General features: G+C 38.1%; 1 protein-coding gene across 7 annotated transcripts in view; it reads left to right on the forward strand.

Moving 5' to 3' along the window:
* PPME1 (protein phosphatase methylesterase 1) overlaps positions 1 to 19,894 on the forward strand; it is a 90,645-nt gene that overhangs the window by 30,800 nt on the left and 39,951 nt on the right. For 5 of the 7 annotated variants that reach the window (XM_077961367.1, XM_077961366.1, XM_015115140.3 and 2 more), the window contains 2 exon segments: positions 1,462 to 1,555; positions 2,088 to 2,180. In XM_077961367.1, coding sequence (XP_077817493.1) covers positions 1,462 to 1,555; positions 2,088 to 2,180 — 187 coding nt within the window. 7 annotated transcript variants of the gene reach the window in all.

Here is a 19,894-nt window from a genome sequence, read left to right on the forward strand (position 1 = left end):
CAGCCCCATAGCATATTCAGGAACATGTCTGGCAGGAGGTAATGTTTTGCTGCTGATAGAATTCTGAATTTCCTCCATTACCAGGAAGAAGAATAGGTTAGAAATTTGGGACAGCTTGGAATTTCTTTCTTGTATTCCATCCAAGGTTGACGACATAAATTGTGAATAGATACTTACTGATTTATTTTGTTTTAGAATAATTTTTCGTTTTTTAATAATACATGATCAAAAATAAAAAGATAGTAAGGAATAGAGATTGAAAATTTTTCCTCTCATTTCCCAATCATACTTTCCTTTCCAAGATACCATAAATGTTATATCAGTATCCTTCCAGAGATGTTGAAAACATACATAAACGCTTAACATATATTTCACAATTTTACCCAAGTGATAGCATGCATATCGTGTTCATCTTGGAGTTATATATATGAATCTTGGAATTATATATTCATATATAAATATTTTTATTAATATATTCATTTTTACAACTAGTGTTTTTCTTTTTTTTTTTTTTTTTTTTTTGAGACGGAGTCTCGCTCTGTCACCCAGGCTGGAGTGCAGTGGCCGGATCTTAGCTCACTGCAAGCTCCGCCTCCCGGGTTTACGCCATTCTCCTGCTTCAGCCTCCCGAGTAGCTGGGACTCCAGGCGCCCGCCACCTCGCCCGGCTAGTTTTTTGTATTTTTTAGTAGAGAGGGGGTTTCACCGGGTTAGCCAGGATGTTCTCGAACTCCTGACCTCGTGATCCTCCCGTCTCGGCCTCCAAAGTGCTGGGATTAACTAGTGTTTTTCTATCTACTACAATTTATTTTCATCAGTTCCCCTATTGAGGGATATTAGATTTTTTCCAACTTTCCTCTATTACAAACGATGTTGCATTGAATACTTAACACTTCTGTGTGAGCAGTTCTTCAGATAAATTCCTTTAAGTTCAAGGTATTGATATTGTCAGTTTGCCTTCCATGGAGGTTGTATATTGATTGTTTGGGAATGACAAGGAAGCATGAAAGAGTATGGAGAATTAAATGTGTAAAGGAGTAATAGTGACCAAGACTATTGACTGTTGACTGAGGTAGGAATGATATTAATGATATTAAAGTCAGCAAGGTGAAAAATGAGCAGGTTTTGTGTGTATATGAACACAGAATTTATTTGTGATTAAAATATACTAAAGAATTTTGAAAAATCCTAAAATTTTTACTCTTAAATCTATGTTTAGATTTAAATACATTTAAAAATACTTATTTAAATGCATTTACATTAGTATGTAATACAATACATTAAATACATTCTTATTTAAATACATGTTTAATATGATACTTTGTGATGAATTCTTTATATTTTTAAGAGAAAATACGTTTGCTGTTTTCATTACCGACTTAAATTTAGCGTTTATTGACCAAGATTTTATCTCTTTATGCATAATTTTTTCTTGAAATGTCTCTCTCTTTTTTTTTTTCAGCCCTGGAAGAAAGCGGGACTTTTCCCCTGTTCCTTGGAGTCAGTATTTTGAGTCCATGGAAGATGTAGAAGTAGAGAATGAAACTGGCAAGGATATATCCTTTGCAAAATGGCTTATTCTTTAGTGAGCTTATGATGTTGTCTAAGTTAAAAGACTTGTGTAGTTTCTAAAATGTTCTTTATTCCTGAACTTATTTCACCTTATTCCTCACTTGTTCTTTATGGAATATTGCCTGTAAGTCCATGCCAGTATCTTTCTTGGCTGTAATTGTCTAATGCTTGGAGAAGGGATTAAGAATTAAATTCTTGAAACTGATAAACTGTCTTAGGGGCCCAGGGGAAGGTTTCATGAGTCAAGTGAGTTGAACTAGTTTCGTTTCTAGAATCCAGGGGCTATGTCCTTACGAGGGCAAAGGGACTATATATATATTTTTTTCATTGAACAAAATGGTCACATGGGCTTCATGCTTCAAACAGAGGGTTGGTGTCTCAGAAATGTCTACTTACATCTCTTACATTTGGCAGTCTGCAGTTTTGCATGTAAGTTTCTAGCAGTATTACTGTGATTAAATAATGAAAAACTTCAGTGAGCAAAAACATAGATGTTTTATCTTTAACTATTCATACACTTTTCGAGTTTACAAGAGTGGTTCAGAGGGTCCAGTCCTGCTCCTTCTGCATGGAGGAGGTCATTCTGCCCTTTCTTGGGCTGTGTTCACGGTAAGTAGGTTGTTGATAGTACAAGTTAATGTTAGCACTTTTGAAGTAATTAAAGTATAGGGACAAATCTTGGAAGTTAACACATTCTATTTGGGAAGCAAGAATTGCTATTCCAGGCATACACACAGACTGGGTAGTATGTTCTTCAGTATGTCTGAAGAACAAAGAGAAGGTTGGAGGTTTTATAAAAAGGAGAAATGTTATATATTGTTCTTTGAGAAAGTTCATTGGCACTAGTAAAGGTCTGGGGAGAAAAAGAAAAGATAGGGAGTGAAGGAAAATGTGAAGGAGAAATTTAAAAATGTTAAAAAAAAAGGTTTCGGAAGCTGGCAAGTTCTGTTAGATAAGTAACTGCAATGAGTAAAACTAGTCTTAGGGTCACAGCAGGTTGTTTCAGTAGCTATTAGATAACACTGGTTTCATATTCTAGCAGGCAGTTTCAGCAGCCAGGCTTGCAGAGAATTACTTACATTCTTGCAGCAATGTCATGTGCCCTGAGTACTTTTTCTCCCTGGCCTCTCAACTCTGTTTTAATGGGATAAGACAAGAATAACCCAATTTGTGTAAACTTCCATAGTGCAATCATTGTTTACTTCTGGATGAATTTGACTAGCCTACCTCTTCATTTTATGTAGAGAAGCAGACATTTTATTTAGGTGCTTTAGATAATGTCTATCACTTTGTCTCCCATATAGAGCGTATGTAATACTTTGCACATGGAGGTACCTCAAGAATTTGGAAAATGTTTCTTCCTTTTTGAAATGATTCTTTATATTTTAATGGTGCTTGTTAGCTACAAGGAAGTAAATAATATTTGGCTAATGATACTGTGGTCTAGAGTAGAAGATACGTGTCTGTGTGAATGCTGTCAATTATAGATCTTCCTAATACCCTTGACCGGAGTGGGACAGCCCATGTGCAAGGAGAGATACTGCTAAGTAAGATACTAGCAACATCTGTGTTTAAAATGAAGTTGTCATCTCGTGTATGTGTCAAGCAGATATGCATCCTCTGTTTACCACTAGAGAGTCTGAAGGACAGAAAATGAGAGCAAGTGGGAATGCAGCACTAGACACCTGGAGCCAGATGGCTGTGGAGTTGAGGAAGTCCCTGAACATAGCACTTTGTTCCTGGCAGCGGGGATTACTGGGGTTAAGTTTAACTCTCATCTTGTCTCTTCTTTTAGACTATGAATTCCTTGAAAATAGGGATAACTTCTGTCTTATTCTTTTTTTCCCCAAATGGCTTGAAACAGTTCTTTAAACATAGGCACATATTCAACCGCTGATTAGCTGATTTGGCCCTTGTCTTGTTTGCTACTTTTGTAGGATAAATTGTGTGACTTGTCCATAAGTACCAGGTTCTCTCATGTCTCTGGACCAGTACTGTCCACTAGAAATACTGTGCAAACCACATATATCATTTTAAATTTCTTAGTAGACACTTTAATAGATAAAAAGAAATTAATTTTAATGTACATATATTTAACTATTGTATCCACAATATCACTTCAATGTGTGGAAGTAATTATATTGATTACCTAATCAATATAAAAATTATTATTGAGATATTTACATCTATTTTTATACTGTAAATTTGAAAATTTTATACTTACAGCACATCTCAGTTTGGGCTAGCCACATTTCAAATCATAGCTTTAGTCATTTACTTCGCAAATAGATTGCAAAGTTTTTTGGAGGCAAATTCCATGGCTTATTATGCCCAGCACATATTGTACACTCGAAAAATTTTATGTATGTATTTATTTTTTAAGAGACAGAATCCTGCTATGTTGCCCAGGCTGGACATGAACTTCTAGGCTTATGAGTAATTTTCTTCCATCTTTCTATTTTCTAGGTGTTCAGTGAAATGTTTATTACTTTCATAATTTAAAGATTGTTTTTTCTTTTATTGGAAACTATTTTCAAGGAAAAAGGTCATACTCACTTCTGGATCTGACAAGTTTGGCAAACTGAAACTTTTCCAGAGAAGAGCAATCAAGATGAGAATACTTTAAACAATAGCATTTAAGGAACAGTTGAAGGAACTGAAAGGGGTTTGCCTGAAGAAAAGAAAGACTTGGGAGACATAATATTTGCTTTCAGTTGTATTTTTGTATGTATTTTTAAGACAGGATCTCAGTTTGTCGCCCAGGATACTGTACAGTGGCACAATCATAGCTCACTACAGCCTCAACTCCTGGGCTCAAGTGATCCTCCCACCTCAGCCTCCCAAGTAGCTAGGACTACAGGTGTGCACCACCATTCCCGGCTAATTTTTAATTTTTTTGTAGAGACAGGGTCTCACTGTGTTCCCCAGGGTGGTGTCAAACTCCTGGCCTCTTCCTCCCTTGGCCTTGCAAAGTGCTGAGAATTACAGGCATGAGCCACCAAGCCTACCCTTATATAAGAAAAAAAGCAGCCACATTTTTTAAACATTTACTCTGTGCCAGGTACTATGCTAAGTGCTTAAGTGGATTATCCCATTTAATTTTTCTGTAATACTGTGAGATTAGGCAGATAAGGACTGAAATTTAGAGAAGTTACAGAGCCAGTGACAGCATGAAAACTCATACTTGTTCTGACTCCAGTGTGCATATTTCTTTGAAGACTGCTTTTATGCCGCCTAAGAGGAAAGATTCAGGGCAGAAACTATAGAGACCTATTTTTGACACACATAGGCAGAAATTCTAAAGATTAGGACTATTACAAAGCAACCCAGGTCCTCAGCAGAGGAAAAGCAAGCATCATTTCACTGAAAGGATGTAATTGTGAATGTATTCTTCCAAGTTCCTTCTTGTCCATAATTCTATAAAATCCTTAATCCTGAGTAGAACTCCTTTTCCATCTAAATGTTTTGTGGTTTGGGAGGGGAAATCCCCCAAATCCAGATTCGCCAGAAGTTCTATTACCTATCAAGAGAAAGCATTTATACCTTGGCTTTAGTAACAGAAACAAACAACCATAAAGCACTTGAGAAACTTTTATCTATAACCACTTTTGTGGAACTATCAAAGGGATATAACTATTAGAAGAAAATTATGCTGTTTTATAGGATAGTCTTTAAATATCTAGAAGATTAATTTTTGAACCTTTTATTCCTTGTTTATATTCAATAGGTTAGTGATTGTAGTTGCCGCTTCAGTAGTTAAGTTTATCGTATATAGTGGGTAATAATGTATACAAAAAATACAGCAAACATTTTAAGAAACTTTTGTCTCAGACTAGGTTTTGAATGTCAAAGCAGCTTAATCTATCTGAATTTTAGATAGATGGGTATAATACCTCCTAGTTAATGGGGTGGTTGTGAAAATTCAACAAAAGATATAAGGTTCTTGGTGAAGTGCTTGACTCATAAGCACTCAGTTGTTAGATGAGTTTGCAGCAAGATACAAAGGTAATGCAGAGGAAGGAGTGATTAACTTGTGGTAGATGAGGGGTCTACAAGGAAAGTTTCATAAGAGAGGACATCTGAAATGGTTTTTAAGACTAAATAGAAGTTGGATTAGCAGGGAAGGCATGCCAAGAAAAGGTAAGCACACAGGCATTGAAGAGTGTAACAGTGAAGTTTGTTTTGGAAATTACAAGTAGCTTGGCTATAGTTTGAGTAGAGTTGAGGTTGTAGTTGTATAATGTATGATGAGGGTGGGGAGCAGGGAAAGAGGTGACTAGAGAGATCACTGGAGCAAAATTATATACCTATATATATACCTTGTATACCTAGCTAGGGAATTGTACCTTTAGTTTCCTTTTACTTCTGGGTAACAGTAGAGGGAGCTATTTTTGTTTGCTTTTGTTTTTGAGACAAGGTCTCACTCTGTCACCCAGGCTGGAGTACAGTGACGCAATCCTGGCTCACTGCAACCTTGACCTCCTGGGCTCAAGTGATCTTCCCGCCTCAGCCTCGTGAGTAGCTGGGACCACGGGTGCGCACTGTCACACTCAGCTATTTTTATTTTTTATAGAGAGGGAATCCCACTATATTGCCCAGGTTGGTCTTGAACACCTGGCCTCAAGCAATCCTCCTGCCTCAGCCTCTCAAAGTGCTGGGTTTACAGGCATGAGCTACTGTGTCTGGCCATGGGAGCTATTTTTAAACACATTTCCCCCACCCACATCCGCATTAAGCATATTTTAGGTATATCAAAATTATGGAGGGAGTATAGAAAGCATGTTTTGCTTGACACACATTCACACTGTAAAATTCTGGTAAGTAAAGTATCTTGATACACGTTTACCTGACTGTAATTGAGTACTACTGTTTTAGGCAATAGGAAGCTATTGAAGAGCTTTAGAAAAATCAAAATACTAGTATAGATGATTGATTGGGCAGGAAACCACAGTGGAGGCAGGGAGACTAGTTAGAAGGCTATTCTTATATTACTCAATTCTAAATATTTGACGTCTTATGGAGTATTAATTTCTCTTGAAAAGGAGGAAGTTCATTTACATTTTCCACCATGTAAAAAACCACTTAGGATAATACTGTTTTAAGCTATTTATTTATGAAGGTATTATTAGTCTAATACCAAAACCAGGCAATGATAATACAGGAAAACTAAGCCAGTCTCACTTATAAAATAGATACAGAAGTGGGGCATAGTGGCACATACCTATAGTCCCAGCTACTTGGGAAGCTCAGGTGGGAGGAGTGCTTGAGCCCAGAAGTTTGAGGTTGTAGCGAGCCAAGATCATGCTACTGCACTCCAGCCTGGGTGACAGAACAAGACCCCATCTCATTTATATATACATACATACATACTTATTCACTTGCTTATTCACCTAATCCTAAGGAAAATAACAGCAGATTGATAGCATGGTAAAATAATAATACACTGTGACCAGGTAGGTTTTGTTCAAGGAATGCAAGAATATCTCAGCATTAGAAAATCTTATCAGTATGATTCACCTCTTACCTCACTTGATGCCGCAAAAGGACTTGATAAACTATAACATCCCCTCATATTGAAAACTCTTGGCAACTAGGAATAGATGAAAAACTTCCTAAAGATTATAAAATTGATACAGAAACTAGAAAATTGCATAAATATCATACTTAGTGGTAAAACAGACACATTGACACATTCCTTTTAAACTCAGGGATAAGACATGTGCTGTGGTTTGGATATTTGACCCCTCTAAATCTTAGTCAAAATTTGATCCCTAATGTTGGAGTTGAGGCCTAATGGGAAGTGTTTAGGTCATGGGAGTGGATCCTTCATGAATGGCTTGGTGCCATTCTCATGGTAATGAGTGAGTTCTTACTCTCCTACTTCCAAGAGTTATTTAACAAGATCTGACATCTCCCTCCCTTCTTTCTGCTTCCACTTTTTTGCCACATGACCTTTGCACCTGCCAGCTACCTTTAGCCTTCCACCATGAGTGGAAGCAGCATGATGCACTCAGCAGCAGGAGCAGATGCTGGTGCCGTACTTTTATACGGCTTGCAGAACTGTGACCCAAATAAACTTCTTTTCCTTATAAATTACTCAGGCTCACATTACATAATGGTAAAGGGATCAATTCAACAGGAAGAGCTAACTATCCTAAATATATATGCGCCCAATACAGGAGCACCCAGATTCATAAAGCAAGTCCTTAGAGACTTACAAAGAGACTTAGACTCCCATACATTAATAATGGGAGACTTCAACACCCCACTGTCAACATTAGACAGATCAACGAGACAGAAAGTTAACAAGGATATCCAGGAATTGAACTCAACTCTGCACCAAGCAGACCTAATACACATCTACAGAACTCTCCACCCCAAATCAACAGAATATACATTCTTCTCAGCACCACATCGCACTTATTCCAAAATTGACCACATAGTTGAAAGTAAAGCACTCCTCAGCAAATGTAAAAGAACAGAAATTATAACAAACTGTCTCTCAGACCACAGTGCAATCAAACTAGAACTCAGGACTAAGAAAATCAATCAAAACTGCTCAACTACATGGAAACTGAATAGCCTGCTCCTGAATGACTGCTGGGTACATAACAAAATGAAGGCAGAAATAAAGATGTTCTTTGAAACCAATGAGAACAAAGATACAACATACCAGAATCTCTGGGACACATTTAAAGCAGTGTGTAGAGGGAAATTTATAGCACTAAATGCCCACAAGAGAAAGCTGGAAAGATCTAAAATTGACACCCTAACATCACAAGTAAAAGAACTAGAGAAGCAAGAGCAAACACATTCGAAAGCTAGCAGAAGGCAAGAAATAACTAAGATCAGAGCAGAACTGAAGGAGATAGAGACACAAAAAACCCTCCAAAAAATCAATGAATCCAGGAGCTGGTTTTTTTAAGAGATCAACAAGCAAGACTAATAAAGAAGAAAAGAGAGAAGAATCAAATAGACGCAATAAAAAATGATAAAGGGGATATCACCACCGACCCCACAGAAATACAAACTACCATCAGAGAATACTATAAACACCTCTGCGCAAATAAACTAGAAAACCTAGAAGAAATGGATAATTACCTGGACGCTTACACTCTCCCAAGACTAAACCAGGAAGAAGTTGAATCCCTGAATAGACCAATAGCAGGCTCTGAAATTGAGGCAATAATTAATAGCCTACCAACCAAAAAGTCCAGGACCAGATGGATTCACAGCCGAATTTTACCGGAGGTACAAGGAGGAGCTGGTACCATTCCTTCTGAAACTATTCCAATCAGTAGAAAAAGAGGGAATCCTCCCTAACTCATTTTACGAGGCCAACGTCATCTTGATACCAAAGCCTAGCAGAGACACAACAAAAAAAGAGAATTTTAGACTAATATCCCTGATGAACATCGATGTAAAAATCCTCAATAAAATACTGGCAAACCGAATCCAGCAGCACATCAAAAAGCTTATCCACCATGATTAAGTGGGCTTCATCCCTGGGATGCAAGGCTGGTTCAACATACACAAACCAATAAACATAATCCAGCATATAAACAGACAAAGACAAAAACCACATGATTATCTCAATAGATGCAGAAAAGACCTTTGACAAAATTCAACAGCCCTTCGTGCTAAAAACGCTCAATAAATTCGGTATTGATGGAACATATCTCAAAATAATAAGAGCTATTTATGACAGACCCATAGCCAATATCATACTGAATGGGCAAAAACTGGAAGCATTCCCTTTGAAAACTGGCACAAGACAGGGATGCCCTCTCTCACCACTCCTATTCAACATAGTGTTGGAAGTTCTGGCTAGGGCAATCAGGCAAGAGAAAGAAATAAAGGGTATTCAGTTAGGAAAAGAAGAAGTCAAATTGTCCCTGTTTGCAGATGACATGATTGTATATTTAGAAAACCCCGTCGTCTCAGCCCAAAATCTCCTTAATCTGATAAGCAACTTCAGCAAAGTCTCAGGCTACAAAATTAATGTGCAAAAATCACAAGCATTCTTATACACCAGTAACAGACAGAGAGCCAAATCATGAATGAACTTCCATTCACAATTGCTTCAAAGAGAATAAAATACCTAGGAATCCAACTTACAAGGGATGTAAAGGACCTCTTCAAGGAGAACTACAAACCACCACTCAGTGAAATAGAAGAGGACACAAACAAATGGAAGAATATACCATGCTCATGGATAGGAATAATCAATATCATGAAAATGGCCATACTGCCCAAGATAATTTATAGATTCCATGCCATTCCCATCAAGCTACCAATGACTTTCTTCACAGAATTGAAAAAAACTGCTTTAAAGTTCATATGGAGCCAAAAAAGAGCCCGCATTGCCAAGACAATCCTAAGTCAAAAAAACAAAGCTGGAGGCATCACACTACCTGACTTCAAACTATACTACAAGCCTAGAGTAACCAAAACAGCATGGTACTGGTACCAAAACAGAGATATAGACCAATGGAACAGAACAGAGCCCTCAGAAATAATACCACATGTCTACAGCCATCTGATCTTTGACAAACCTGAGAAAAACAAGAAATGGGGAAAGGATTCCCTATTTAATAAGTGGTGCTGGGAAAATTGGCTAGCCATAAGTAGAAAGCTGAAACTGGATCCTTTCCTTACTCCTTATACGAAAATTAATTCAAGATGGATTAGAGACTTAAATGTTAGACCTAAAACCATAAAAACTCTAGAAGAAAACCTAGGTAATACCATTCAGGACAGAGGCATGGGCAAGGACTTCATGTCTAAAACACCAAAAGCAACAGCAACAAAAGCCAAAATTGACAAATGGGATCTAATTAAACTAAAGAGCTTCTGCACAGCAAAAGAAACTACCATCAGAGTGAACAGGCAACCTACAGAATGGGAGAAAATTTTTGCGATCTACTCATCTGACAAAGGACTAATATCCAGAACCTACAAAGAACTCAAACAAATTTACGAGAAAAAAACAACCCCATCAAAAAGGGGGAAAGGATATGAACAGACATTTCTCAAGAGAAGACATACGTACAGCCAACAGGCATATGAAAAAATGCTTATCATCACTTGCCATCAGAGAAATGCAAATCAAAACCACAATGAGATACCATCTCACACCAGTTAGAATGGCAATCATTAAAAAGTCAGGAAACAACAGGTGCTGGAGAGGATGTGGAGAAACAGGAACACTTTTACAGTGTTGGTGGGATTGTAAATTGGTTCAACCATTGTGGAAAACAGTATGGCAATTCCTCAAGGATCTAGAACTAGGAATACCATATGACCCAGCCCTCGCATTACTGGGTATATACCCAAAGGATTATAAATCATTCTGCTATAAAGACACATGCACACGTATGTTTATTGCAGCACTATCACAATAGCAAAGACTTGGAATCAACCCAGATGTCCATCAGTGACAGACTGGATTAAGAAAATGTGGCACATATACACCATGGAATACTATGCAGCCATAAAAAAGGATGAGTTTGTGTCCTTTGTAGGGACATGGATGCAGCTGGAAACCATCATTCTTAGCAAACTATCGCAAGAACAGAAAACCAAACGCCACATGTTCTCACTCATAGGTGGGAACTGAACAATGAGATCACTTGGACTCGGGAAGGGGAACATCACACACCGGGGCCTTTTATGGGGAGGGGGGAGGAGGGAGGGATTGCATTTGGAGTTATGCCTGATGTAAATGACCAGTTGATGGGTGCTGACGAGTTGATGGGTGCAGCACACCAACATGGCACAAGTATACATATGTAACAAACCTGCACGTTGTGCACATGTACCCTAGAACTTAAAGTATAATAAAAAATAAATAAATAAAATAAAAAAATAAATTACTCAGGCTCAGATATTTCTTTATAGCAGCATAAATGGACTAAGACAGTAAGGGTGCAATTTTCAGTGTTATATTGGAGTTACTAGTCAATACAATAAAGACAAGTTTTAAAGATTTGAAAAAAATTGCTAGAACAGTTATTATGTGAAGATATTCTGTCTCTAGAAAATCAAGAATATCAACTGACAAACTACTGGTTAAGCAGTAGTTTACAAAGGTGATGTTTAAAAATCTGTTTTTTCTAAAATTAGCACTTAGCAGATCTGGAAATGTAATAGGAAAAGTGGTCCTATTCATAAAAGCAACAAAATATAAAATACTTGGGAATAGGCCGGGCGCGGTGGCTCACGCCTGTAATCCCTGCACTTTGGGAGGCCGAGGCGGGCGGATCACGAGGTCAGGAGATCGAGACCATCCTGTCTAACACGGTGAAACCCCGTCTCTACTAAAATACAAAAAATTAGCCGGGCGCGGTGGCGGGCGCCTGTAGTCCCAGCTACTCCGGAGGCTGAGGCAGGAGAATGGCGCGAACCCGGGAGGCGGAGCTTGCAGTGAGCCGAGATGGTGCCACTGCACTCCAGCCTGGGCGACAGAGTGAAGACTCCGCCTCAAAAAAAAAAAAAAAAAAAAAAAAAAAAAAAAAAAAAAATACTTGGGAATAGACTTTATTTTTTAATTGTAAGACATTTATGAAGAAAATAAAATGTCACAGAAGAATTTAAAGGAAAATCTGAATAGGGAAATAAGTTATGTTCCTGTATGAATCTAGCCAAACTGGCTAATATCCCAGTGGGATTTTTTCACGAGAGTTAATTAAACAAACTGAAATTCACGCAGAGTAATAAATGCCTAGGAATAACCAAGATAATTTTGAAAAAGAGCAAGAAAAAGAGCAATCTAGTCTTTCAAATATCAAAACATAAGTCTATCAGTTAATAGTCCGGTATTGGCAGAAAGAATAAAGAAATAAGCCCACGTATAAAAAGGAATTTAATACACAATGAAAATGACAATACAAATGAATTAAAGGGCTGAATTTAAAAAACAAATCTTAAGAAAATTCAGATACAACCTTAAGGCAGGCCTTTTTAAACTTAGCCAAAAGAAGTAAAAGCCATAAATAAAAGATTAATTTGACTTTACCAAAACAAAAACTTCTAGACAAAATACCTTAAAGTTAAAACACAAGCTATGTGTTAGATAAAAAATATTTCATATATGTGCAATACAAACTATAAGCAAAGGGTTAATATTTTCATTATATTAAAAAGAAGAAAAAACTACAAAGCAGTAAGAAAAAAGATAATCCACAAGAAAAATGGGCAAGAGATAAGTGTTAGTTCACAGAAGAACTATGGATAATGGATAAACTTATAAAAATGGGACTACCTTACTATTAGCAAAATATAAAGTAAAATAAAAGAATAACACTTTTGAGAGGGGCAACAGAGCAAGATGTTGAAATAGAAGCCTCCACTTATCGTCTTCCCCACAGGAACACCAAATTGAACAAATGTTCACATAAAAAATCACCTTCATAAGAACCAAAAATCAGGTGAATGATTACAGTACCTAGATCTGTCTTCATATCACTTAAAGAGACACTGAAGAGGATAGAAAAGACAGTCTTGAATTACTGACACCACCCCTTCCCCATCCGCTGGCAGTGGTTGCATGGAATGGAGAGAGAATCTATGTGCTTGGGAGAGGGAGAGCACAGTGATTGTGTGACTTTGCATTGGAACTCAGTGCTGCCCTGTCACAGCAGAAAGCAACACTGGGCAGGGCTCAGTCAGTTTCCACAGAGGGAGGATTTAGACCAGCCTTAGCCAGAGGGGAATTACCCATTCCAGTGTTCTGAATTTGAGTTCTGGAAAGCCTTTCCACTCAAGCTAAAGGGTTCTGGGGTCCTAAATAAACTTGAAAAGCAGACTAGGCCACAAGGACTGCAATTCCTGGGCAAGTCCTGGTGCTGTGCTGGTCTTGGAGCCAGTGGACTTGAGCAGCACATAACCTTGTGAGACACCAGGGGCAGCCGGGGCAGTGCTTGTGCCATCCCTCCCCCAACCTCAGGTCTCGGAGCAGCTTGCAGCTCTGGGAGAGACTCCTTCCTTCTGCTTGAAAAGAGGAGAGGAAAGAGTAAAAAGGAGTTTGTTTTGCAACTTGGATACCAGCTCAGCTATAGTAGGATAAGGTACCAGGCAGAGTACCAAGGCCGATTCCAGGCCCTAATTCCCAGACAGCATGACACATACTGAGCTAGAAGGGAACACCCAGTCCTGGCAGGATTCATCACCTGCTGACGAAAGAGCCCCTGGGTCTTGAATAATCAGCAACGGTATTCAGACAGTACTTGCTGTGGTCCTGAGGTAAGACTCAGAGATGTGCTGGCTTCAGGTATGACCCAACACATTCCCAGCTGTGGTGGCTATAAGGAAGGACTCTTTATGATTGAGAAAAGGAGAGGGAAGGATAAAGAAGATTTCATGTTGCAGTTAGTTACCAGTGGGGTAGATCTCGGACCGCATTTCTGGACCTACCCTGGGCCAGAGGGGAGCCCACTGCCCTGAAGAGCCAGTCCCAGGCCTGTCAGCATTCACCATAAGGTGACTGAAGAGCTCTTACGCCATGAATAAACACTGGTGGTAGCCAGGCAGTACTTGACATGGGCCTGGGGTAGTGGTAGCCATAGGGAAAGACTATGCTTGTGGAAAGGGTAGGGAAGAGTAGGAAGGACTTTGTCTTGTGACTTGGATGCTAGCTCAGCTGCAGTATAATAGAGCACCAGGTAGATTCCTAAGGTTTTCAGCTCTAAGCCCTAACTCCTGGATGGCATCTCTGGACTCACCTGGAACCAAGGGGCAACCCACTGACCTGAAGGGAAGGACAGAAGCCTGGCTGGCTTTGCCACCAGCTGATTATGGAGCTCTAGGGCCTTGAGTGAACATACATAGCCAGGCAGTGGTTACTGTAGGCCTTGGGTGAGTCCCAGTGCTGTGATGGCTTCAGGTCTGACCCAGCACAGTACTAGTGCTGGTGGCCACAGGGGTACTTGTGTCACTCCACCCTGAGCTCCAGGAAACTCAGCACAGAGAGGGACCCCATTCATTTGGGAGAATATGAAGGAAGAGAGTAAGAATCTCTGCCTGGTAATCCAGAGAATTCTTCCAGATCTTATCCAACACCATCAAAATAATACCTCTGTGAGTCTGCAAGAGCTAGGGGTTTGGGGTGCCCCCTAATGCAGATGTGGCTTCAGTGACCAAAAACTTAGATCACAATGCCCAAGTTTCTTTGAATACCTGGAAAGCTTTCGCAGGAAGAATGGGTACAAACATACAATAAATACCTAACTCTTCAATGCCCAATCACTGATCAACATTTACAAACATCAAGACTGTCTAGGAAAATATGACTTCACCACATGAACTAAGGCACCAGGGACCAATCCCAGAGAGACAGAGATATGTGACCTTTCAGACAGAATTCAAAATAGCTATTTTGAGGAAACTCAACAAAATTCGAGATAACAGAAAAGGAATTCAGAAAATTTATCAGGTAAATTTAACAAAGCAATTGAAATAATTAAAAAGAACAGAAATTCTGGAGTTGAAAAATGCAGTTGATGTAACAAAGAATGTGTCAGAGTCTCAACATAGTTGATGAGGCAGAAGTAAGAATTAGTGAGCTTGAAGACAGGTTATTTGAAAATACACAAAGGAGACAAAATAAAAAGAATAAAATAAAAATGCAGCACACCGACAATAGAAAATAGCCTCAAAAGGGCAAATTTAAGAGTTACTGGTCTTAAAGAGGAGGTAGAGAGAGAGATTGGCATAGAAAATTTATTCAAAGAGTTAATAACAGAACTTCCCAAACCTAGAGAAACATATCAGTATTCAAATACCAGAAGGTTATACAACACGAAGCAGATTTAACCCAAATAAGACTCTCAAGGCATTTAATAATCAAACTCCCAAAGGTCAAAGACAGAGAAAGAATTCTAAAAGCAGAAAGAGAAAAGAAACAAATAATATACAATGGAGCTCCAGTGCATCTGGAAGCAGACTTCTCAGTGAAAACCTCACAGGCCAGGAGAGAGTGGCATAACATATTTAAAATCCTGGAAAAAAAAAAAACAAAAAAACAAAAAAACTTTCACACTAAAATAGCGTATCCAGTCAAAATATCCTTCAAACATGAAAAGACTTTCCCAGACACACAAAAGCTGGAGGATTTCATCAACACCAGACTTACAAGAAATGCTAAAGGTAGTTCTTTTATCTGAAAGAAAAGGACTTTAATCTGAAACAAAAGGACATTAATGAACACTAAGAAATCATCTGAAGGTGCAAAACTCACTGATAAGTACACAGAATAACATTGTTGTGTATAAACTACCCATATCTTGAGTAGAAAGACTAAAAGAGGAACCAATCAAAAATATTAACTATGACAACTTTTCAAGACATAAACGGCACAATAATATATAAATAGAAACAATAGCTAAAAACAGGTTGGGCATGGTGGCTTACACCTGTAATCCCAGCACTTTGGGTGGCCAAGGTGGACAGATTGCTTGAGTCCAGGAATTTGAGACCAGCCTGGTCTCAGTGAGACTGCATCTCTACAAAAAAAAGCAAAAAATTGACCAAGTGTAGTGGTGTGTGCCTGTAGACCCAGCTACTTGGGAGGCTGAGGTGGGAGGATTGCTTGAGCTGGGAGGCAGTGGTTGTAATGAGCTGAGATCATACTACTGCACTCCAGCCTAGGCAACAGTGTGAGACCCTGTCTTAAAAAAGAAAAAAGAAAAGAAGTAGAGCCAACAAACATTGAAAAGTGGAGTGCTGAAGTTAAAATGTAGAGTTTGTATTGGTTTTCTCTATGCTTGTTTGTTAGTTTGTTTATGAAATCAGTTTTAAATTGTCACCACTTTACAGTAATGGGTTATGATACTATTTGCAAGCAAACTCAAGCCAAAAACATACAACAGATACACAAAAAATAAAAAAGCAAGATATTTAAACATACCACCAGAGAAAAACACCTGCAGTAAAGGAAGACAGGAAAGAAGGCAGAGAAGACCACAAAACAACCAGAAAACAAAGTCACAGGAATAAGTCCTTATTAATAATAATGTTGAATATAAATGGACTAAACTCTCCAATCAAAAGACATGGAGTGGTTGAATGGATACAAAAACAAGGTCCACTGACCTTTTGCCTACTAGAAGCACTCTTTATCTATAAAGACACATATAAACTGAAAATAAAGTGAGGGACAAAGATATTCCATGCTGATGCAAACTAAAAAAGAGCGGGAGTAGCTATATGTATATCAGACAAAATAGATTTCAAGACAAAAACTATAAAAAGAGGCAAAGGTCATTATATAATGATAAGGGGGTCAATTCAGCAAGAGGATATAAGTTATACATATATATGCACCCAACACTGGAACACCCAAATAGGTAAAGCAAATATTAGAGCTAAAGAAGGAGAGATGGACCTCAATACAATAAGAGCTGGAGACTTCAATACCCCACTTTCAGCACTGGATAATCGAGATAGAAGATCAACAAAAAAAATTTACCTAATCTGCACTATATGTCAAATGGACCTAATAGTTACCTACAGAACACTTCATCCATCAGCTGCAGAATACACATTCTTCTCCTCAACACATGGATCATTCTCAAGGATGGACCATGTTAGGCCATAAAACAAGTCTTGGATAACATTCAAAAAATTGAAATTATATCAAGTATATTTTCTGACCACAATGGAATAAAACTAGTAATCAATAAGAGGAGGAATTTTGGATACTATACAAACACATGGAAAATAAACAGTATGCTCCTAAATGACCAGTTTGTCAATGAAATTAAGATGGAAATTTTAAAATTTCTTGCAACAAATGATAATGGAAACATAACATACCAAAGCCTGTGAGATACAGTGAAAGCCATACTAAGAGGAAAGTGTATAGCTATAAGAGCCTACATCAAGAATGTAGAAAACCCTCAAATAACCAATCCAACAATGCATCCTAAAGAATTAGAAGAGCAAGAGCAAACCAAACCCAAAATTAGCAGGAGACCAGAAATAATAAAGATCAGAGCAGAAATAAATGAAATCAAAACAAAAAAGTAAAAAAGATCAACAAAATAAAAAGTTGTTTTTTGAAAACATAAAATTGACAAACCTTTAGCTAGACTGAAAAAAAAGAAAGAAGACTCAAATAAATAAAATCAGATGAAAAAGGAGACCTTACACCTGATACCACAGAAATTCAAAGGATTACTAGAGGATACTATGAGCAACTATATGCCAATAAGTTGGAAAATCTAGAAGAAATGGATAAATTTCTAGACAGATACATCCTATGAAGGTTGAACCATGAAGAAATCCAAAACCTGAACAGACAAATAACAAATAATGAAATCCAAGCTGTAATAAAAATCTCCTAGTAAAGAAAAAATGGGACCTGATGGCCTCACTGCTGAATTTTACCAAACATTTAAAAAAGAAATAACACCAGTCCTAATCAAACTATTCTGAAAAATAGAGGAGGAGGGAATACTTCCAGACTCCTTCTATGAGGCTAGTTACCCTAATACCAAAACCAGACAGACAAAAACAAAAACTACAGGCCAATATCCCTGCTGAACATTGATGCAGAAATCATCAGCAAAATACTAGCAAACCAAATTCAACAACACATTACAAAGATTATTCAGGCTGGGCACAGTGGTTCGTGTCTGTAATCCCAGCACTTTGGGAGGCTGAGGCAGGTGGATCACCTGAGGTCAGGAGTTCAAGATCAGCCTGGCCAACATGGTGAAACCCTGTCTCTTCTAAAAATACAAAAATTAGCCAGGCATGGTGGTGCACACTTCTAATTCCAGCTACTCAAGAGGCAGAGGTGGGAGGATTGCCTGAACTTGGGAAATGGAGGTTGCAGGAAGCCAGGATCATGCCACTGCCCTCTATCCTGGGTGACAGAGCAAGGCTCCTTCTCAAAAAAAAAAGAAAAAGAAAAAGATTATTCGTTATGATCAAGTGGGATTTATCCTGGGATGCGAGGATGGTTCAGCATATGCAAATCAATCAATGTGATACATCATATCAACAGAATGAAGGACAAAAACCATATGAACATTTCAATTGATGCTGGAAAAGCATTTGATAAAATTCAACATCCTTTCGTGATTTAAAAAAACAAAAAACAAAAAACTTAAACTGGGTATAGAAGGAATGTAACACAATAAAAGCCATATACGATAGACCTGCAGCTTGTATCATACTAAAAGGATGATAAATGAAAAGTTGAAAGCTTTCTTCTGAGATCTGGAAAATGGCAAGGATACTCACTTTCATCACTGTTATTCAGCATAGTACTGGAAGTCTTAACTAGAGCAATCAAACAACAGAAAGAAAGAAGGGGCATCCAAATTGGAAAGGAAAAAGTAAATTATCCTATTTTGCAGATGATATGAACTTATATTTAGAAAATCCTAAAGACTCCACCAAAAAACTGTTAGAACTGATCAATTTAATAAAGTTACAGGATAAAAAATTGATATACAAAATACAAAAATTAGTAGTGTTTTTATATGCCAACAGCGAACAATCTGAAAAATCAAGAAAGTAACCCTATTTACAGTAGGTACAAATAAAATACCTAGGAATTAACCAAAGAAGTGAAATACAATGAAATGTATAAAACACTGATGAAAGAAATTAAAGAGGACACAAAAAAGGGTAAGATATTCCATGTTCATGGATTGGAAGAATCAACATTGTTAAAATGTCCATAACACCCAAAACAATCTACAGATGCAACACAATCCCTATCAAAAATACCAATGATATTCTTCACAAAAATGAAACAGTTCTGAAACTTACATAGAACTACAAAAGACCCAGAATAGCCAAAGCTATCCTGATAGAAAAGAACAAAACTGGAGAAATAACATTACCTGACTTCAGATTATACCACAGAGTTATAACAACCAAAACAGCATGGTACTGCCATAAAAACAGATGCATAGACCGATGGAACAGAATCGAGAACCCAGAAACAAATCCATACATCTATAGTGAACTCATTTTCAACAGAGGTGCTAAGAACATACGTTGGGGCAAGGACAGTTTCTTTAATAAATGGTGCTGGGAAAACTGGATATCCATATACAGAAGAATGAAACGAAACCCCTATCTCTTGCCATATACAAAAATCAACTAAAGATAGGAACAGCTCCAGTCTCCAACTCCCAGCGCGAGCGACACAGAAGACCGGTGATTTCTGCATTTCCAACTGAGGTACTGGGTTCATCTCACTGGGGAGTGCCGGACGATCGGTGCTGGTCAGCTGCTGCAGCCCGACCAGCGAGAGCTGAAGCAGGGCGAGGCATCGCCTCACCTGGGAAGCGCAAGGGGGAAGGGAA

The sequence above is a fragment of the Macaca mulatta genome, chromosome 14 (genome assembly GCF_049350105.2).
Source record: "Macaca mulatta isolate MMU2019108-1 chromosome 14, T2T-MMU8v2.0, whole genome shotgun sequence".
NCBI lineage: Eukaryota > Metazoa > Chordata > Mammalia > Primates > Cercopithecidae > Macaca > Macaca mulatta.